General features: G+C 45.7%; 1 protein-coding gene across 2 annotated transcripts in view; it reads left to right on the forward strand.

The window, feature by feature from the left end:
* ALOX5 (arachidonate 5-lipoxygenase) overlaps positions 1–23,204 on the forward strand; it is a 62,971-nt gene that overhangs the window by 22,386 nt on the left and 17,381 nt on the right. For both annotated transcript variants that reach the window (XM_077124576.1, XM_077124577.1), the window contains exons 4-5: positions 16,716–16,838; positions 22,891–22,997. In XM_077124576.1, coding sequence (XP_076980691.1) covers positions 16,716–16,838; positions 22,891–22,997 — 230 coding nt within the window. The remainder of the gene's footprint in view (positions 1–16,715; positions 16,839–22,890; positions 22,998–23,204) is intronic.

A 23,204-nucleotide genomic window follows, 5' to 3' on the forward strand; every position in this document is an offset into this window, starting at 1 on the left:
TTGCAGGTTTGTCCAGAGTGATGCCTTGATAAATCCCAGAAGGGTTTGAACAGTGAATAAAAAAGTATTTGCAAAGTCCCCTGGTGAGAAAGGGGGAAAATTCAACTTCTCCAAGTGGAGAATTCTTGATATTCTCACAAGCAGTGGGGACAACCAAAGCAATAGGCTGAACCCCCAATCTTGAAGATTGTTCATATGAAACTTAATCCTGCAAAGGATAGGCTAAGCTTACTTAAAATTAGGCCTGAGAGTGGCCCCCAAGAGAACCTCTTTTGTTGCTCAGATGTGGCCTCTCTCTCTCAGCCAACATGACAATCAAACTCACTGCCCTCCCCTCTCTATGTGGGATGATGACTCCCAGGGGTGTGGACCTTCCTGGCAATGTGGGACAGAAATCCTAGAATGACCTAGGACTCAGCACCAAGAGATTGAGAAAACCTTCTCAACGAAAAGGGGAGAGGGAGAAATGAGACAAAATGAAGTGTCAATGGCTAAGAGATTCCAAACAGAGTCGAGAGGTTATCCTGGAGGTTATTCTTACACATTAAATAGATATCACCTTTTTAGTTAAGGTGTAACAGAGAGGCTGGAGGGAACTGCCTGAAAATGTAGAAGCTGTGTTCCAGTAGCCATGTTTCTTGAAGATGATTGTATAATGATACAGCTTTTGCAATGTGACTGTGTGATTGTGAAAACCTTGTGTCTGATGCTCCTTTTATCTACCTTATCAACAGATGAGTAAAACATATGGAATAAAAATAAATAATAAGGGGAACAAATGTTAAAATAAATTTAGTAGATTGAAATGCTAGTGATCAATGAAAGAGAGGGGCAAGGGGTATGGTATGTATGAATTTTTTTCTGTTTTCTTTTTATTTCTTTTTCTGAATTGATGCAAATATTCTAAGAAATTATCATGATGATGAATATATAACTATGTGATGAAAAAATAATTAATTAATTAAAATAATAGAACTCATAAATGAATCAGGAATGTGGCAAGATCATTTTTCAAAAGTCAATTGTTTTTCTATAGAGTAGCAAAAATCTGAAAATGAAATGAAGAAAAAAACTTTATTTACAATAGCACAAAGGAATAAAATATTGAATAATTAATTTGACAAAAGAAGTCCAATACTCGTACATGAAAACTACAAAACCTTATTGAAAGAAATTAAAGAAAATCTAAAAAAATGGAAAGCGATTTCCTGGCTGTGGGTAGGAAGACTTAATATTGTTAAGTTGGTGTTTTAGTTTCCTAGGCTGCTTTAGCTAATACCATGAAATGGGTCTGCTTAATGGGCATTAATCACTCACGGTTTAGAGGCCGGGAAATGTCCAAGTCAAAGCAGCAAAGGGATGCTTTCTCCCTGAAGACAGTGATGGTCTGTGGTGGCTGCTCCCAGCAAGCCTGCGTTCCCCTGTCCCATGACAAGGCACGTGGCAGCATCTCCAGGTCTCTTCCTTCTCTTCCAGTTCTGTTTCAGCCTCTTGCTTCTGGTGCTTTTCTCTCTGTCTGAGTTTCATCCTTCTCTGAAGAACTCCAGTAATAAGGTTAAGACCCAGGGTAATGGAGATGGGCCGCACTTTAGAAACCTTTCCCAAATGCCTTACTTACAATGGGTTCATGCCCATGGGACTAGATTAACCTTAAGAATATGTTTCTCTGGGGTACATACAGCTTCAAACCACTACTCTCCAAATAGATTTACAGGTTCAGTACATTCCCTATCAAGATGTCAGTGGTTTTTTAAAAATATTTTTTGTTGTGAAATATGACACATGTACAAAAAAAAGCCAATAAATTTCATAGTACATTTTAAGAAGTAGCTATAGAATGGATCGCAGAGTTTGGTCTGGGTTACAGTTCCACAAGTTCAGGCTTTTCCTTCTAGCTGCTCCATAGCACTGGAGACTAAAAAGTAATGTCAATATAATGATTCAGAAGTCATGCTCATTTGTTAAATCCTACCTTCTCTGTTATAACTCTTCCTTCTCCTGTGAGCCTTCTCCCAATCTTTGGGTTGTGCCCATTCTAACTTTATTCATGTTGAAAAGGGTGTTGACGATATGGAATAAGGAGATGAAACTGGGTGATGTTCTTGGACTTAACTGGCCTAGGAACCATCTGAAGGTTTTAGGTTTCTGAAAAGTAAACTTGGTGTGTGTAACTTTTGTAGGATCTTAGATAGAGCCCTGGGTGTTCTTTAGGGTTAACAGGAATGAGCTGGCTGGGGTTTGGCAAACCATGGTAATTAGCAGTATCTAGCTGAAGTTTGCAAAAGAGTAGCTTTCAGAGTAACCTCTTGACTCTATTTGACCTCTCTTAGCCATTGATACCTTATTATGCTGCATTTCTTTTCCCCTTTTTGATCAGGAAGGCATTGTGGATCCCATAGTGCCAGGGCCAGGCTCATCCCCAGAGTTGTGTGACACATTGCCAGGGAGACTCACACTTATGGATGTCATGTCCCATGTAGTGGGGAGGGCAATGATTTTACTTGCAGAGTTGGGTTCAGAGAGAGAGAGAGGATGCCAGTGGTTTTGTTTGCAGATATTGATAAACTTTCCATACAATTCACATGGAAATGTACCTTGCAATTCACACGTGAATAGCCAAAAGCCTTCTTGAAAAACAAAAACTAAGCTAGAACTCGTAATTCCTGATATCAAAACTTACCACACAGCTTCAGTAGTCAAGACAGTGTGGTTCTGGCATAAGATAGACATATAGAATAGTGGAATAGAATTGAGAGTCCAGAAATAAGTTCTTACATTTATAGTCAGTTTATTTTCAGCAAAGATTCCAAGTCAGCTCAATGAGGAAAGAACAGTCTTTTCAATAAATGGTGCTGAGACAAAAAGATATTCACATGCAAAAGATTAAAATTGAACCCCTGCCTCACACCATACACAAAAGTTACTCAAAATAGATTATAGACTTACATACAAATGCTTAAATTACAAAACTCTTAAAAGAAAACATAAGAGTAAATATTCATGATTTTGTGTTAAGTAGTGATTTCCTGGAGATGACACTAAAAACACAAGCAATAAAAGAAAAATCTGATAAATTAGACAATCAAAATAAAAAACTTTTGCTCTTCAAACATCATCTTCAAGAAAGAAAAAGACAGCCCATATAATGGTAGAAAATACTTGCAATCATATATCTGTTAAGGGACTTATATCCAGAACATTTACAGAACTCTTACAACTCAATAATGAAAACACAAATAATGTAAAAATTAGCAAAGAATTTGAATAGATACTTCTCCAAAGAAAATATATGAATGGCCAAAGAGCATATGAAAAGATGCTCAACATCATTAGCCATTGGGGAAATGCAAATCAAAACCACAATAAAATACCACTTCATATTCAGTAGAACAGCTATAATAAAAAAAAAAGATAATAACAGGTATTGGCTAGGATATGGAGAAGTTGGAACTCTTGTATTTTCCAGTCGGGATGTAAAATGATGCAACCACTTTGTAGAAAAGTTTGGCAGTTCCAAAAAATGTTAAACATAGAGCCATGGTCGTAGTTTGCCTGAGCTCCTATCACAAAAACCACATAAAGTGTTGGCTTAACAACAGGAATTTATTGACTCACAGTTTTAGAAGTTGGATGTTCAAAATCAAGATATTGGCAAGGCTTGCTTTCTCCCCAGAATCTATAGCTCTCTGGTGCTGGTTGCTGGTGATCCTTGGGGTTCCTTGGCTTGATTCCCAGTCTCCTGTCACATGGCAATGCCTTCTCCTTTCTCTTCTGGGTTCCTCCTGACCTCTTAATTCTGGTTTCTCCCTGTGTCCTTCTCTTTATGGGTCAAAACCTGACCTCATTCAGTTGGGCCACACCTTACCCTAAAGTAGCACTTCCAAAAGGAGCTATGTGCAATGGGTTCACTCCCACAGGCATGTGGATTAAGATTAGGAATGTGTTTGTTGGAGTATAGAATTTACCTATCAGAGTTACCATATGACCCAGCAATTTCGCTCCCCAAAATAATGAAAACACATGTCCATGCAAAGCTGTGTAAACAAATGTTCATATCTACTTTATTCATAATAGCCAAGAAGTGAGAACAACCTGAATGCTCATTAACTGATAAATGTGGTATACCCATACAATGGAATATTTGGCCATGAAAAGGAATGAAGTACTGATACAAGCTAGACCATACCTGAGCCTCAAAAACTTTATGCTAAAGAAGCCATAACAAAAGACCATGTTTTATATGATTACATTTATATGAAATTAGATTCCATTTATTTGAGTAGGCATAGCCATAGAGACAGATTATTATAGATTAGTGGTTGCCTAGGGCTGGGTATTAGTGGTGGAGAATGGGGAGTGACTGCTAATGATTGCAAGCTTTCTTTTTGGGGTGAAAATATTCCAAAATAGGATTATGGTGATGGTTGCGCAACTCTATAAATATACTAAATGATTGAATTGCATACTTTTCAGGGGTGAATTTTAGGGTGTATAGATGATGTCTCATGAACCTACTTTTAAAATAATCACAAGCCATCATCTGGAAACAGGTAGCCCAGGGACCATATGCAGCCTCACTCGGTGTTTTAGGGTGGCATTGTTTGAAATTTTGAGAAGGCATTTTTCCCATATTTTTTCCCATTTCCCCTAGTTCTTTTCTGTCCCTTGTCTTCTGACAAGACTTCATTCATTTCATTTCCTGCCTTGGCCCCCAAGACGTCTGAGTGTGTTGTACTTTCCAAGGGAGAGATGTGGGAGGAACCAGCCACACAGCATCGTGACCTGGAATTGGTTGTTATACTTTCTTCTCCGATTTAAACTTCTGTCAAGGAACACAGAGTATGTCTGTAGTTTTGTTTTCAGGTTTTATAAACTCAGTAAAGCCAAAGAAGGGGAATGATGCAGGTCATGTGAAAAATATAGGCATTAATCAGAAGCAGAAAATTATCCATAACTCATCCATTTTAACTTTTACTTATTTGGAGTCATACTGTGTATATAGCTTTGCATGCTGCTTTTTTCCCCTTAGCAGTATTATTTCCTTTTTTTTTTCTTCTTATTTATTTATTTTTTTGGAGAGGGTGGTACATGGAATTGAACCCAGGTTTCCCGCATGGCAGCCCAGTCTCTCCCGTGATCCTATGTTTTTAAAATCTCATCTTAAACATTATTCCAGTTTTCACGTGATACTCCATTGTATGGGTGTACCATAATTTACTTGACACGCAATCTCACTGGACAATTAAGATATTTCTCATTTTTATCATTATAACAATGAGAAAATGTGTTTACGTGAAACTTTTTATGCATTATTGTGCATTTCACTTAGCAGTGAAATTACTAAATCAAACAGTATTATTTGTTAGCATGTATTGACAAATTTCTCTCCAAAACCATTTAACCCATCTTCATCCGCAGTGTATGGCTACCCTTTTCACCCAAACACTTGCCATAGGCGGATAGCACCTTTTGTTTTAACTTTTCTAATTTGTAAAGGTGTCTCTCATCTTCGAGCTCCTTATACTGCCCTCGCCCTAAGCTCCTTATACTCTACCCACTCTCAGCTCCTTATACTCCCCTCTGCTGTCACGCTATTGAGAAATCTCCCATTCTGACGGCTGGTTTCCCCAGCATCAAAATTTATCTTTAGCTCCATCCCCTTTCCATCAAAAACACACCTTTCCATAAATGGATTAAAGAAATGAGAAAAGGACCCCACACTGACGCAAGTAAATATGGGGGTCCTCCTGCCAATGAGTGGGGAAAGAGCAGTCACCATAAACGGTGAGGGGGACAACTGGGTAACTATAGAAGGGGGAGGGGGAGAATGAAGAAGAGAAGGAGAACTGGCCCCCTACCTCACGTCATGCACTCAGTTTAGGGTTGATTTGACTTACATATAGAATATAGGAAATTATTCTTCAGGGAATAAGATTCTCAAACAAGACTCAAAACACACTAAGCATAAAGGAAAAAGTGAGAATCTAACCACCTGGAAAGGAAGCACTTACGTTCATTAAAAGACACCCCATTGAAAAGACAAGTCATAGAGGACCCTACAGATCGTAAAGGACTGTCAGTTCTGCAGTAAACTGAGCAAGAGATTTGAGCAGACACTGCACCGAGTGTCAGCAGCAAGTCCACAGAGTGGGGCTCAGGGGCTGCCTTAGGAATCAGCAAAATGAAAAGGCAGGGCACCGCGAGCAACTAGTACACACAGACACACACATGCCCACCCCGGTTAGGAGATGAAACAATTTCACAATGCTTGGGCATGCTCACATGCTGCTGCAAGGAGTAGAAATTGATACAACCTCTAGGGAAACACTTTGGCATCATCTAGTAAAGTTGAAGCTACATTATAACCTACACCTGGAGTCCATCCCTAGCTACAAATTCACGTGTGTGTGTCCCCAAATACACAGGTACAGACAGTCTGTGAATATATGTGAATATACAGATACTCACAACCTCCTCTGTGATAACCTAAAAGTGGGAACAGTAGAGAAAGAAATTGTGGCAAATTCTACACAGCAAGGGAAATCAAGCAACTAATGCTACACGTAGCCACACGGACCAACCTCCAAAATACAGCTATGAGAGAAAGAGGCCAGCCCATACCTCTGGCCAGCCCATACAGTTTGAAATTATATTGGGGGGGGGAATCAGATAGGGTAGTATAACTCTCAGCAAAAGCAAGGAGAGGATTATCATAAGAGCCAGGATGGCAGCTACGCTGGGTGGGTGAGTGGGTGCGCCTATGTGGGGCAGGGGCAGGAGAGGGGCTGCCCAGGGTTCTGGAGCAGTTTCGCATCCTGGGTGGTGGTGGTCAGCAGGTGTTTCAACTATATATAAATATAAATATATATATTTCATCTATATATGGACATAGATATTAATCTATGTATAAATATATATTTGTGTTTCTATAAATTATATATGTAATTTTATTACATATTTATATGTACATTATATAATTATATATAAATTATATTATTTATATAAATTTATGTACATTTGTATATAATTTATTTAAATTTATAATTTATTATATAAATATTTATATGTATACTCCATTTCATAGTGAAAAGATATAAATAAATGTATATAAATTTATAATATATAAATATCATCTATATAATATATATCCCATTTCATAGTGAAAAGATATACATAAATAAATGTATAAATTTATGTAAAAATATAAATTATATATGAATATAAATGTTCATCTACATATAAACGTATATTCCATTTCATAGTGAAAAGCTTAAAAAAGACAAATTTCATTTCTCTAGCACCAGATGTTGGGAGAGTAACCTAATTTTATATGATGGATGTTCTCAAGGATATGTGAATTCTCAATGTGTTTGAGAGTTTTTGTTTAGACTACCACAAGCCCCGTAATGACATCTTTTGAGGCTGTTACACTTGGCAGAGCGCCTCTGGCACTGTCTGAGTGCTTCACCCCGCATCCTAAAGAGTTGCTGTTTCTACACTCCTTCCTCAGCTTCCCTCCCAACCTCAGCTGTCGCCAGCAAAGCCCCACAGAGAGCGCTCACCCTGCTTCTGGCTCTGAGGGAAGAAGGTGTCCTGCGCGGCACCGATATTAAACAAGAGAATCAGGCTAGTCTGTGTCCAGTTAACTGAGGAATGGCAAGGCTGAGGAATGGCAAGGCTTAGCATTGCTCCACTAATTCAGACTAAAGTGTTAGTGGCTGATGATATTCCTGGAGGCATTTCTAAAGTGTGGAATATTGGTCCCAAAACTTTCTCCACAGGAAAAGGTAGTACGCTCTCCTTCTGGAGGCTCAGGGTGCACAGAGGTATTTAAAATTCTGAGAAGGTCTGTAGTAATGAACTGTGGTTAATTTCTTTTAACGAGGTGTTTCTCAAGAGATTTGACATACAACTGTTGGCACCCTGCAGGATTAGGCACTCCACGGAACACCCTCTGGGAAACACTCCCTTTACCCAAAGAGAGGAGGATTTCTTTTATGGGGGTGGGGCTTCGGGCAGTACTAGGCAGATGGGCAGAGGGAGATTGCTTGCACCTTTCTTAGATCTAATCATCATTTTTTTCTTCCTTCTGACACTCAGCTGTCTTTTTCAGTCTCTCTCCTCTGCTTCCTCTTCAGCCCAGCATTCAGGAAACCCTGAACTTTGCACCGTCTGCACGATCCTGGAACTTCCTCTTTCCCATGAACTCACAGACTTCCATCCTAAGTTTAGAAGTTAAGGGACAACCAACAGCAGTCCCCAGGGTGGCAGGGCTGGCGAGTCCAGTGGACCGTCGCAGCGCAGACTTGCATGCAGGAAGAGGGAGAAGCCCCCAGAGGTCCAAACCCCAACATACATGCATCACTGCATATGTGTGGGTGTGCTTACCTGATGCGTATAGGTAGAATAGTTGTTGATGAGTTTAATCTAGTCATTTCATGAATTGCTCTTTTCACTCATCATTATGCTTTGAGGAGCCTCCAGCTGACACCAAGAGATGTAGACCAGCTGCTCTAGCTTCTGTGCACTGTACTGTTGTGTGGATAAACCTCCTTTTACTTATCCACAGTCCTGCTGATGGGCATTTGGGTTGGCCTTAGCTTTTAGCTCGTCCCAACAAAGCTGCACTGAGCTTCCTCCTGTGCCTTCTGGTACTTGCCTGGAAGACTGACTGTAGGTCGAATCTCTAAAAAGAGACTTGCAGCATTGCCGGCCACATGCATTGTAAGTTGACTAGATGCTATCAGCTGTGTTCCAGAAGGGTTTTGCCAATATGTACCCAAGGAGCAGCTTTTCAGAATTGGTATTTCCTTCATCATGAGCACCACCTTACATCTTTAGGCATTTTTATTCCTGTCCATCTGTGGTGTGTGGAATAGTAACTCGTTTTTTCCTCATTCTTGAATTGCCTCCTATTTCTTGCCTTATCTGAAGGTGCCATTCCTTATTCAACTCTCCAGCTATTGATAGACATTCAGCTTGTTTCCAGGTTGTATGTTGGATTTTGGTAATGCAAACGGGGCTGCATGAAGCATTTTACAACAAACATCTTACATACTTGGCTTCATTTTTTTTTAACTTTTTAAATTGTATAATATAGCATATATACAAAGCAAAGAAAGAAAGAAAAAGCAATCATTTTCAAAGCACTCTTCAGCAGGTGGTTACAGGACAGATCCCAGAGTTTGTCATGGGCTACAACATACTATCATCTCAGATGTTTTCTTCTAGCTGCTCAAGAACATAGGAGGCTAGAAGGGATAAATATTTTTTATCATCACAATTGACGTTTTTTCTTTTTTTGTAAAAAATAGCATAATGCAAAAAAGCAAAAGATTTCAAAGCGCACAGCACAATAATTACTTATAGAACAGATGTCAGAGTTTGGTATGGGTTACAATTCCTCAATTTTAGGTCTTTACTCCTAGCTGCTGTAAGATACTGGAGACTAAAGGAAATATCAATTTAATGATTCAGTAATTGTTTTCATTTGTTAAACCCTATCTTCTCTGTATAACTCCACCATCACCTTTGATCTTTCTGTCCCACTTTTTATAGGTATTTGGGTTATGGCCATTCTAACTTCTTCATGTTGGAAGTGTCTGTCACTAACATGGGGTAGGGAGATGGAACTATCTGATGTTCTGGAGAGACTGGACTAGGTTTCAGGACTTACCTGGTCCAGGGGTCCATCTGGAGGTTGTAGGTTTCTGGAAAGTTACTTTAGTGCCTGGAACACTTGTGGGATCTTATATGTTCTTTAGGATTGGCTGGAATGGTCCTGGTTGGGGGTTGGTAGGTTATGACAGGTAGCAAGGTCCACCTGAAGCTTGTGTAAGAGCAACCTTCAGAGTAGCCTCTCAACTCTATTTGAACTTTCTCTGCCACTGATATGTTATTTGTTTTTTTCCCCCTTTTTGTCAGGATGGAATTTTGATTCCATGGTGCCAGGGCCGGATTCATCCCTGGGCAGTGGGCTTCATTTTATGGAACACTGATAAAATACTTCCAAAATGCCATAGTAGTTGTCAGTCCCACTAACTGAATATGAGAATACACTTCCACTCATTCCTTCACCGATATTTTCAATTTTTGACATCTAATCATCCCTAAGTGGCATGATTTAACTCACATTCCCCTAACCACTGGTGACTTGAGCATATTTTCATTCGGTGATTATTCATTTGCATTGCCTCTTTTTTGAATTGCCTGTTTATATGCTTTATTTTTCTATGGGGGTGGGTCTTTGTTTTATTAATTTAAAGGAGCTCTTTATGTATTAGAATAGTGGCCATTTGTTCTGTGTATCACATCTACCATTTGTCTTCTGGTGCTTTTGTCACATAGAAAATCTTAGCTCTTTATTTTTTAACTACGTGCATTGGTTTCCCTTTCTAAACTTGGGTTTCCTGCTTTGCTTAAGCAGCCCCCCCCACACCTGAATTGTACACACATATTTCTCTACTTTTTAAAAATACTTTTATAGTTTTGCATTAAGTTTTAAGCTTTAACTCATCTGCCATGTGTTATTATACATGACACGGAAGAAGGGCTGAACTTTCCCGGTCTTATTTGTTCCATGTTGTGGTCTTTTACACGGACCACACTTCCCGAGGCTGGCAGAGGAGGGTGGCTGTGCGTGCACAGGCTGTGCGACAAGGGCTTGGGTTCTCTCACACTTCCCCTGTGCCCTATGAAAGCCATTCTGTCTGTCTGTGCCTCATTTTCCTCACCCGTAAAATGGGGAGTTAGTAGGACCTAATTCACCAGGTGAGTTAAACCAGGAAGACAGCCACCGTGGCATTTGGCAGGTGGAAAGCATGCAATAAATTATAATACATAATTTATAATATTTTATAATGCTGTAAATATAATAATCATTATATAATATTTTCATGAGTCTGTTTCTGGGACTTGATGGTTTAGTCTGTTTGTCAATCCCAGACACAAGCACCACCAAACCCTTTTGATTATAAATGTTAAGATCTGTTTACTGTCTCACTGCTCGTTTAAGATATTCATGGTGAGAATTCCTTTGAATTACATATAAATTTATTATAGATTGGCATTTTTATGATATTAAGTCTTTTCCGCCCAAGAACATGGTATTTCTTTCTGCCCATCTGGATCTTGTTTGATGAACTTCAGTAGAAACTTTAATTTTCTTCCTGCAGCTCTTTTGCCTTTCAAGGTACTTTATATTAAGGGATCTTATCACATTTGCCATCCTGAATGGGATACTTTTCTGCTGCTAAATCCTTATTGCTGCGATATAGGTAAATGACTAGCTTTTATATATTTGCCTTGTGTCGACATCTTACTAAACTCTTTTAATTGTTCTAATAGATTTTTAGTTATCTGCTTAATCATATTATCTAAATAATGATCATTTGTCTCTTTTCCATTACTTACACCACTGATATTCTTTTCTTATTGCATGGCTGGAATTCCCAACACAATTAATAGTCGTAAGAATGAACATCCCTCTCTTGTCTTGATTTTAAGAAAACGCCTTTGGTATTTCTGTTTAATATGGTATTTGCTGTTGCTCTTTTTATGTATCTCCCTACAAATAAATGTATTTCTGTATCTATACAGACACACAGAGGCGATTTTGTGATATGTATATCATAGGGAATTTTGTTCACAGCATTTTTTGGGGAGGTGCATTGGCCGGGAATTGAACCCGGGTCTCCCGCATGGCAGGCAAGAATTCTACCACTGAATCACCCATACACGCCCTGCTTTCACTTTTTGATTGCTATATGTAGCAATTCTTGGTTCTTTCTGGTTTGAATTTGTGTTTAGCTTAGCTTCTTCAGTTAACTTCCTCAGAAAGGGGATGTGGGTAGTATGACATCCGAGTCCTTGCATCTCAAAAAGAAAAAATTATCCTGTCCCCACCAATTGCTTGATAATGTTCTTTAAAAAAAAAAGTAAATGCTTTATACTGTTTTGTATTATCAGTTTAGAAAATGAGAAATCTAGTGATAATCTGATTATTTCTCTTTTCTCAGAAGCTTATGAGACACACACCCCTTATCTCTCATATTCTTCTATCACTCTGACATTTTTCAGTTCTATCAGTATATATCTGGGTGTGTTTTTCTTTTTCTCTCTTTGTTTCTTTCTTTTTTGGCCTGGAATTTAGAGAGTGCCTTCAATCAGAAAATGTCCATCTTTTTCAGCTTAAGGAAGTTTTTTCCTAGTCTGTCTTTGATTTTTTCCTTCTCTCTCTTCTATTCCTTTCTGTATTTTGGAACTTCTCTTCTACTCTTTCCATATTAAATCTTCTGCATCTGCCTACCAGATCGTAAGGGGAAGGGTGCGTTCCTCCAGCCTGCCAGGCCTGTCCGAGACTTCTGGCCCCAACTGCAAGGAGTTAGGGTCTGACCACAATGTTAGAGAGAAGAGGCCTCACAGGACCACGTCACTTCTACCCCAACTGCAAGTTCAGGGATTTCCCCAAACCACCCTCAGCCTCGCTAATTTACTAAAAAGAGTCACAGAACACAGCGGAAGCTATTATACTCATGGGCAGCTTTTATTCCAGGGGAAGGACACAAATTAGCCCCTGCCAAGGGAATTGAGGCATCAGACAAGCTGCCATTGTCCTCAGCACACGCCACTCCCCTGGCCTCGATGTGTGACGATCTGCAAGAAGTATTGCCAACCCCAGAAGGTGCCTGAGCGTCTGTATCCGGGGTTGCCACTGGGGAACTCAGTCTCCAGCTTCCCTGTCCCTCTCCCAGGAGGTCAGGCTGATATATGGCCTGAGGGGCCACCATGGGTCACCTCATGAGCATAAAAACTCAGGTGTGGCCCAGTGGGGGTGAGGGTAGCAAAGACCCTCCTGTCACTTGAGAAGTTCCAAGGGTTTAGGGTCACCTCCTCGGAGTTGGGGTCAAAGACCAGACCTCTCTGCGCAAGACCAAATTCTTTACTACACACTGGCTTTCCTGTCTTCTATATTTTCATTCATGTTTTCCATTGCTTTGTGTTTTGCTCTGTGTCGTGTTACATTTTCTTCCGTGGGGCACATATGAGTGCTCCATCATTATACCTGCTGAACGAATAAACATTGTCTTCCAGAAGACCCATCCGTTCTCAGTAGTAAATGTTTTCTTCCTCCATGTCACCATTGAATTTGTCAAGTCAGAAACCATGTTTTCTGGTTGCAGAAAGTCTTTTTCTAATCAATTTGCATCTCCTTAAGCATTTTTATTATTTTAAAAATAAAAGTTAGAATGGCTGCCTTCCATGCGGGAGACCCGGGTTCAATTCCCGGACCAGGCATTCCCCAAAATAAATAAATCAATTAGATATCTTTTCTGCTACTTCCTTGGTTCTGCCTCGTTGTTCAGCTTGGTCTTCCTCAATGGATTGGGATTTTTTTCTTTGTCTATTTATGCCTGTGGGTATGAGGCTCTTGACCTCCTTTTTATTTTTTATTTTTTTGGCATGGGCAGGCTCTGGAAATCGAACCTCGGTCTCCAGCAAGACTGGCGAGAACTCTGCCATGGCTCCTTTTTATGTCAGGCTGTCAGCGGTTCTCAGGCAACAAGTGACCTGTCCGGAAGTTGAAAGGACGTCAGTGTTTGGTTTCAGAGGGCCAGTAACAAATTCTCTGGCCAATGGCCCCGTCTCTGCAGGAGCTAAAGCAGAATTCCACAGTTCTCTGGGTGTGAGCAGCATAGAGAGACCGTCCTCTCCTAAGCACCCAGGGCAGGCACTGCAGCCATCAGGCCTTCTCTGTGCTGAGGAAATGCATTCCATGTCTTTCCAAGTAAACTCTACACTTAAGAAAATGGGAGTGACATTTGCTGGCACATTTCTCCTCACTGGGCTTAATGTTTGCATGCCGAAAACATCCAGTCTCACTGGGCTCTTAATTGAACTTCCCGGTGCCATGGAGAAAATTGTTAGTAATACTTTGATTGATAAGACTAATGATAACTAACTAATTGATAATGTTTATAGGGCTACCAAATGATTGGCTTAATTTCAGATGCATATTAGAGAAGCCATGAATTATCTTCTTTTTCAAAAAAATCAGTAAATTAGTTGAGGCTTGTACACTTGTAACGTGTTTTTATCCTAGTTAATATATCAGCATCGATATCATTACAAACTATAAAAGTAGGTTTTCTTACTCTTACACAAGCTTCAGGTAGACATTGCTACCTGTCATAACCTGCCAACCCCCAACCAGGACCATTCCTGCCAGTCCTAAAGAACACCTAGGGCAATTTATAAGATTCCACAAGGGTTCCATGCACTAGGGTAACTTTCCAGAAACCTACAATCTCCAGATGGGTCCCTGGACCAGACAAGTCCTGAAACCTAGAGGGCCCAGCCTCTCCAGAACATCAGATAGTTCCATCTCCCTACCCCATAATAGTGCCAGACCCTTCCAACATGAAAAAGTTAGAATGGCCATAGTCCAAATACCCCTAAAGAGAGGGAGAAAGATCAAAGGTGATGGTGGAGTTATACAGAGAAGGTAGGGTTTAACAAATGAATATGAATGCTGAATCATTAAATTGGTATCGCTTTTAGTCTCCAGCATCTTAGAGCAGCTAGAAGTAAAAACCTAAAATTGTGGAATTTAACCCATACCACATTCTGAAATATGTTCTACAACCAATTGTGGTGCTGTGCTTTGAAATTTATTGCCTTTTTGTATATATGTTATTTTTCACACACAAAAAGGAAAAAAGTTGATTGTGATGATAAAAAAGTATTGAAAGCCTCCAGCCTCCTATATTCCAGAGCAGCTAGAAGGAAAAATCTGAGAGAATTGCTTTGTATATATGTTATACTACACAACAAAAGAAGTTTAAAAAAATAGGTTTTCTTCAAGTCTTGGAAATTAGAATATTACGAGAAAAAAGCAGTGAGACATGTACAGTGCTGCATAACAGAAAACACTACTGGAAATGGATTTGCTGTAGGATTGATCATATCTCAATTCCTATTCACCTATTATATCCTGATGAGATGCGCTCTGGGCCATCAGGACTCCAGGATGCGCAGTGGGAGATTTCGTGACATTAAAAATACAAGATCAGTGCCTGCCCATGCAAAAACAAAAAGCAAGATTGGGGGTGCAAGGGTAGTTCCGTGGTAGAATTCTCGCCTGCCATGCAGGAGACCTGGGTTTGATTTCTGGCCCATGCACTTCCCAAACAAACAAACAAGCAAACAAACAAATGAAAAACCAAAACCAAACAAGCAAAAATTCAACAAATGGTGCTGCCATAAGGGGATACTCACATGGAAAAAGAATGAAATGTGACCCTGCCATACAGCATACCAAAAAATAAAAAATAAATACAAGATCATATTTAAGCGATGTGAGACTTCCTTGTCATCTAAAATCTGCTTAAAATTTTATTTTCTTCTCATAAGAGACTTTGAAAAGGAAGGAGAATTAGGAACAAAACTGAAAAAGCTGAAATCTCTGAAAACAATTTTGTTTTTTAAATAAACACAAGACCACACCTTCTCTCCCAAGACACCAACGGCTTTTTGTTTTCCTGGTCCAAGTTTGGTGAATAAACGAGGTCACTGGCATCTAAAGGTTTTGGCTGACTAGAGTAGGTGGGTTGTTTTTGTTCTGTTTTTTTTTGGGGGGGGGGTGGGCAGCTATTTTGATGCTGGCAGTCTCTGTCTCAGTCTGCCAGGGCTGCTGTAACAGCACCACAGGCTGTCTGGCTTAAACAGCAGGAATTTATGGTCACGGTTTTGGAGGCCAGAAGGCCAAAATCCTGGTGTCAGTAGGGTCATGCCAAAGTCTACATGTCCTGCCGGCCGGCCATAACTCCATCTGCCTCCACCCCCTGGCTCCTTCCCCTGCTGTCTGCTGCTCTCTCCCCCGTGCCCAGTTTCCTCTGCTGATAAGGACGCCAGCCGCACTGGACTAAGGTCCCCTGATTCGGTTTGCCTCCCCTTGCCTAACACCGGCTTCACACATTCCGTTTCCGGATGGGTCAGCGCCCACAGGACTGGTGGCCCGCACTTGAACAGGCCTTTGTGGGGAGCACGATTCCATCCAGAACACTCTCTAAACCTGCTGTTGGCTGCAGTTAGCAGGAGGGCAGCCCTTCGCGCTGGGGATGGGGATGGGGCCCTTGGACAGCCACGCTGCTGCTTGCAGACCCAGTGCTAAAGGCTTGGAAACAGTCCTGCTTCCCCCCTGACCACCACTAGCCAATCAAGTACGAGTCTAATGATGTACACTGACTGGCTGGTGCAGAACAGATGTCCAGGCGTGCTGGGGCGGCCTCGGGTGCCCGGGCGTGCTGGGGCGGCTTACCCACCTCTCCTCCATGGCCAGCATGGGAGGATGTGTTACGGGGAGCCGTCGTCATTGGGAGCTGCCTCAAATTAAGTCCTCGGGGGCTTCCTTCTCCTCTCCTTTTTATTCACTGGTGCACACATACTGTCTGCTGACCCTTGGCTGCAAACTTCAGGCTTCTGCTTGGGGCACAGCGAAGGCTGCTGCCCCCAGACCTTTGGAGGGGTCAGCCCGTGGGCTCCTGGTGCCCCCAGCGCAGGATACGAGGTCAGCCTGTACCGTGTTGACCTGCGTGCTTCATGTGCACCCAGGACCGGTTGTGACCTTGTCATGGCGATGCGAGCAGCCTTCCGCCTGTGGGGGTGGCACGAAGGCAGATGTTGAGCCCCACTGTCTTCTGCTTTCTCCCGCTCAGCTGGATGGAGTGGAACCCTGGCTTCCCCTTAAGTATCGACGCCAAGTGCCACAAGGACTTACCCCGCGACATCCAGTTCGACAGCGAGAAAGGCGTGGACTTCGTTCTGAACTACTCCAAAGCGTGAGTCCGTGGCGGCGGCGGGACGGGGGTGGGTCCCCTTAACCCCTTGAGCTGGGGCGCAGCTCAGCCTTGGCGACTGTTCCCCCAAACTTTTGATGGCACCTTGGTTGTCCTGAGGTTCCCATTCATAGGATAACCTGAGTCTAACCCAGCTGCAGCCTCAGGAGCCAGGTGACCGGCGTGGGGAGCAGAGGTCTTGCTGGAAGCCCCCGTGTCCACTCACATTGCAGCCCCGGTGTGCAGGCTGAGCCCCAGAGCGTGGGGGCCCGGGCGCGCCGGCCATCAGGCCTGATTCCTTCATCTGCACCAGCCCCTCGCGCCTCACAGCCTCCCACCCCCACCCCGGGTGTTCACTGCCCCCATCACTCCCATTTTGCAATTGAGGGAGTCAAAGAAGGAGGAGGTCAGATACCCCGCCCCATGCGGCCCTGCGAGCCAGCAGCGGAGGTGCCAGCACTGCACTCCCTCTTTCCCTTCCCTCAAGTCTGAATTACTTTAGGGTTTTTCTTAAAACTTGTCAGCTCTTGAGACGGACCAAGGTGTTGTAAGTATTAGAGATGCAGCTTCCCAGCCCCACCCCAGGGGTCCCTGAGGCCTTTCATTCTGTGTGTTGGACCTTTCCGGGATTCTCAAATCCTGCAAGTCTGGAGAAGACTGCGAAGTGGTTCTGAAACCCCGGGGAACATAGGGTCTCCTGAGGAGCTTTGGGCTCACCGCAGACCGGCAGCCAGCATCACAGACAGGACCCCGCCTCAGCCGAGAAATGTGCAGGCAGGGCCCAGACACGGACCTGGCGGGATGCGGGTCAGCATGCGCTAATTGGGGAGCTGCTCCCCTTGAAAAGGGTGCCTCATGTGCTCAGGCATCGGAGAGAAGGGCTGTGGGAGGCCACGGAGGGCCTGAGCCAGGCCTGCCACCTCAGGACATGTGAGAGGACCTTGCCACGGACACAACACACGTGCACATACGTATGCACCACACATGCCTGCAGCCCCACACATGCACACATGCACACACACATGCACACATTCACACACACAACATGCATACATGCGTGCACACATACCTACATTCATATCCGCACATGCACTCACATATACACATTCTCACATGCACACACACACACATATCCACATTCACACCCACAAACGCACCATACATGTGTAAATGTATCCATGCACATGTGCACATACATAGCCATACCACAGGTATGCACCCAAAACCTTATGAGCAGCCTCTGCAGGGTTTCTAACCCCTGGGGTCAGAAAGACCACATGCATTCGTCTGTCCAAGGCTGCAAGTAGAGAGAGGGAGAAGTAAGGAACTGTCAGGGCGCTGCTAAGGCAAGGCACTGTTGTGGGTGCTTCCTATGTGGAGGTGTCCTTTCAGCCTTCACAGCAACTCTGGGAGGGAGGGACTAATATTGAAAGGTTCTGGGTGAACAAATGAAGGCTCAGATGAGTTAAAGGTCAAAGAACCCACAAAAAATCATATAGGCAAGACGTGGCAAAACCAGAATTTGAATCCAGGTCTGTTTAGCTCCAAAGCTGGGGAGTTTTTCCCCTTACTGCAATCCAGATCGAGCGGGAGATAAAATTGAAATCCAAACATCTGGATTTGTAATGAAACAGTGCCCTACATTGGCTTAGCTGGGAAATCACAGTGATTAAATGTTTTGCTTTCCACCTAGGGATTGGTGCTTTTGAGTCAAAGCTGTGTAGCTTTATTAGGGCAGAGCCCAGCCCAGGATGGGGCAGGCAGGTGGAGGCCCTGTGAAAGAAGTGCCATATGCACTGAGGAGGTGCACCACCTGGGCTGGGCTGTGCTGGGGTGTGGAGACATCAAGAGAAGGAAGGAGAGATGGAGGGATGGAGAGATAAATGGGTGGGTGGTTGGAGAGAGGGAGGGAGGGTAGGGTGGATGGTTGGAGGAATGGATGGATGGATGGAGAGAGGTACGGAAGGATGAAGAGTGGGTAGGTGAATGGATGGATAGATGGATGCATGGATGGATGGATGGATGGATGGATGGATGCACATGGATGGATAGATGCATGGATGGATGCATGGATGCATGGAAGGAAGGAAAAATGTTGGGAGAGGTGGAGGGAAAGAGAGAAGAAGAGAAGGAGGGATGGAGAAGTTGTGCCTTTTTGTATCAGAGGTCTTTAAAGAGAGAAAAGACATTTATTACTCAATGTTCCTTGAAGTCATTGCCCTCTTCTAGCTCAGGAGCCTGGCATAGCAGCTGCCACAAAATAGGTGCTCAGGAAATTCTGTCAAGTGAATTGAGTACGACCAAGCTGGCCTTCAGGGGCCCTTGTTGCCGCCTCACAAGCCCTAGCTTCACTGTGGGGAAAGGACCCCCCCCATATGCGCCTCACACCTACAATTACCTCTCCCCTTCAGGTGTTCACTGGCAGGGCTCAGGGCAACCCAGACCAGCGGCTGTCAGTCCAGAGGCTGCATTGGGCCATCCAGACAGCTGAATGTCTTCTCTGCAGCCAGGGCCGGGGTGCCATTCTACAGCTCCCTCCGTGACTCTAGGGGCCGCAGGGCTGAGGCCCCTGCCCTAGATGCGCCCCCCTCGTCACCATCCACCCATCACTAGGGTCTGGGAACTCACCCCTTGCCCCAGCCCCACTGCCTCTCCCGGGGGAAATTGGGGAAGGTGCTGCCTACTTCCCCAGGCCCCATCATGCATGGCTTCTTCTCAGGTGCACAAGTCATCCATCAGAGACTCTCTCTAAAATGCACATCTAATTCTTTCTCTCCTTGTTTAAAACCCTTCAGTGATTTTCCTCAACTGCAGGAGAGAGCCCCACAGGCTGTCCCTTCCCAGCAGCTGACCCTCCCCTGCCTTCTCCTGTGCACTGCACATGCCAGCACAGTTGACCCAAAGCTGCCTCGCCTTTCCCTGAGCAGCTTCCTTTGCCTGGCTCAGTCCAACTTGTCAACTTTCAGAGCCAGGGTGAGGCGCCGCCTACTCCTAGAAGTTCCTGGAAGCCCCAGGGTTGTGTGAGCTCTCCCTGTGCCCCCACGCAGTCCGCCCTCCACCCCTCGACCACGCCTCTCGCTCTCGACATGCTCCGTGCCACTCTACCCCTCAAGCTAATTGACTGGAACAAGGCACAGAGATGCCAGGGTGGGCCCTTCAGCCCCTCCTGGCCCAGGACAACCGGAGGGGGCCAGCTAGGAAGAAGGAGGCTCTGCCCTGCAGGCGAGGAAGGTGCGGCCTGAGCCAAGAGGGTGGACGGCAGGGAGCAGCTCAGAGGAAACCTGTCCAGGAGACGTAGCGGCATTGGAGCTCTTGGCTAGTGTCTAACCTCACGGGCCTCAGTTTCCCTACCTGAAAATGAGACCACAGCTCCTGCTCAGGGGTGTTAGGAGAAGAGAACAGGACCAAGTAGAGTCCTTGTCCATGCTGGGCGATGGGGCCAGGACAGCTGGGATGCCACCCTGTGCCATTACCCATCCATGAGCACCTGCCTCCTCAGACCGGTTCCTGCCCTTGAGACGCTCAGTCAGGCTCATCAGTGGGGTCCAGGAACGCTTCCCAGTAGAGAGGCACTGACCTGACTTTGCCATTGGCCAGACTGTTGGAGGTGAGGAAAGGATGCTGTGACTGAGAGTTCCCTGCCTGCAAAGCGGTGACACGGTGTGGCCTGCTTGGAGAACCAAGCAGGTTGTGACATGTCATGACATCAGGAAGGGGCAGTGTGTATGTCCGCTACTTGATTGCAGAGACGGCCAGGGCTGATAAGGGAAATGCCCTCTTGAAAGGAAATTGAGAAAGACAGCTTCCTTCCCAGCACAGAAAGTGACAGTGCGGAAAGGGACTGGTTTCTGGGGGTGTGGGTGGGGGGCAGCCTCCTGCACAGTCCAGGCCTGCCGAGAGCCTTTGCCACCTCCCAAGGCAGAGCCCCAGGGATGCCGGGTTCCAGAGGAGGGCCAAGGAGGGAGGGATCAGTCTTCAGGTGCTTCAGAGAGGTCCAGGGACATCCCCTTGGGATGTGCTGCTCAGAAGTCATCAGCGCCCCTGGGGAGAGCCTCTGCAGGGGGCTGGGGCAGAGGGGAAGGAAGCAGGGAAGACTGTTCTGTGAACTGGGTATGGAAGGAAGATCGCGGTTGAATGAATTGGCGGCACTGCAGACTAGCCAGTCAGTTCGTCCACTGGCCTTGCTCCAGCCCTTAATATTGGTCACATGTGTTCATCACAAGTTTCCGCCAATGTTTGTCCAGCTCTCTTTAGGTACCCAGACCTCACGTCAACTCTGTGTGGCAGGGACCATCATGGGGATGGGGAAACTGAGGCACAGCATGGTTAAGGGAGCTGCCGGAGGTCACGCGGTCAGGAAGCCCTTGACCCACTGTGCCAGGCTGTCTGCTCTTGCCCCCACCCAGCCTGGCACCTCGGCTCCCAGTCCCACTCTGGGATTCTTGTGTCTAGAGTCTCAGCACACCAGATGGGTGGGTGGGGGTGGGGCCTGAGACCCCCCAGTCTAGGCCCCCGATGGATGGTTGAAGAGAACCCACAGACCCAGGCCCTGAGACCCCCTCTGCAGCCCCTCCGGCTGCCACTGTGCCCGGGCACAGCCCAGTCCCAACCCGTGTGACTCAGAACTCCCAGCCAAGGGCACCAGAAGCCGTCCCTGCTGACCTTCTGGCTTGGACAGCTTTGTTTCCTCGTCACTTCTGGGTAACATGGGCGGCTTGTTTCCTCTGAGCCACCTGCTCCCATCTGGAACAGGGCCAGCCTTTGCCCATTTAGCTCTGAGCTCCCCCCAAACAGCAAAACTGTAGCATGGAAAATGGAGAAGCTGTTAGAAGGAAGGGGGCAGGGAAAAGTAGAGGAAGCAGGAGCTCCCACCTCTCCCGGCACACGGCCAGCAGCTTCTGTCCCCCTCATGCCAGCAACTCAGGGTGGGAGACGGCCAGGCAGGAGGGCTGTGCTGGGGGGAGTAGGCGTTACCAGGCTGTGTGGCCCCCAGGGGGTTGGATCCCCTCTCTGGGCCGCTGTTTCCTCTTTAGTGCAATAACAGCTCTTTGAAGTTCTCTGACGCCAGATGTCTATAAGTGTCCCTAGATGACAAATAAATGTCACTTCTCTTAATTGCACTTCTCCCTGGATCAGTGGCCTCTCCGGATTACTGCCACACCCAGCCCTATTTTCAGAGTTAATCTTCCGATCTGCGGTCAAGGGAACCCAGTTAGGGAAACTCTGCCCCTTGCCAGGCGCTGGTTCACTCTGCATCCCCTGCAGGGTTCCCCGGGGCGGGTGGCGAGCCGCGGACCAGGGGCGCTCTGTGCATGGGGCATCTTTCCTGGGTGCCCATCTGGTGGCAGGGCCATCCTCAGGGTATGCAAAGATTTTAGGGGGCTGGAAAGACCTCTCTTTTTCCAGAAATGTACCCTTTTTTGCCACGCCCAGCGTGATGCTAGCCTCACAATGCGATCAGGGTTTCAGTCCCAGGATGCTTAGGAATCCCTGGGCCACCGGGCAAGGAAGGAACCCAGAAAAGCTGGAAGAAGCTTGGCTGGAGGCATCCCAGGGCCCTGGCCTGCAGTGGCCTTGGGAGAACTATAAAAAGGGTGTGCACGGTTCTTCTGTGTGGATGAGGGTGGGGGGTGGGGGTGGGGGTACGAGGGGGTGGGATGTGATGAGACGGCAGGCGGGCTGGGGGAGGGGGACGTGGCTCTGCAGCTCTGGGGCAGATTTCCAAAAGAGGCCCGTGTCTCCCTGCTGGAAGGGGGACCCACGGGGAGCTCTGGAGCAGCGCCCGGGGCACAGTCCCTTGCACAAAGTCCCCGTTTTGTGTGTGTGTGTGTGTGTGTGTGTGTGTGTGTGTGTGTGGCGGGGGGGAGGCGGGGCGCCTGGGTCCGCTGGCAAGCAGCGTGGGGGGCAGCTCCACAAGGCATGGGAATCTCCTGGGCTCCCTGGTCCCCTCTGGGGGTGCTGAGAGAGGCCAGGGAGACGGTGGCGGGAAGGGGCCCCGTGATGCAGGCGTGGGCAGGGCTGTGGCCTGGGGGTGACACTGCCTGCCGGCCCGCAGGATGGAAAATCTCTTCATCAACCGCTTCATGCACATGTTCCAGTCCTCCTGGAGCGACTTCGCCGACTTCGAGAAAATCTTCGTCAAGATCAGCAACACCATTTCTGGTGGGTGTCCCCGTGGGGGCTGCTCGTGGCGCCGGGGAGCAAAAGGTGCTGTTTCCCCACCTGGGGCCGCGGTGCCCGGGCCTGCTGGCCACCCCCAGCCCGGGGCCCCCTGCACCCCTTGGCACTACACTTCACCTCTGACCATCCCCTGAGTCACTGAAGCCCCCCCTCCCTGGACACTCAGGGTGCACCACCCACGACCTCACT

The sequence above is a fragment of the Tamandua tetradactyla genome, chromosome 13 (genome assembly GCF_023851605.1).
Source record: "Tamandua tetradactyla isolate mTamTet1 chromosome 13, mTamTet1.pri, whole genome shotgun sequence".
In the NCBI taxonomy this organism is placed as follows: Eukaryota; Metazoa; Chordata; class Mammalia; order Pilosa; family Myrmecophagidae; genus Tamandua; species Tamandua tetradactyla.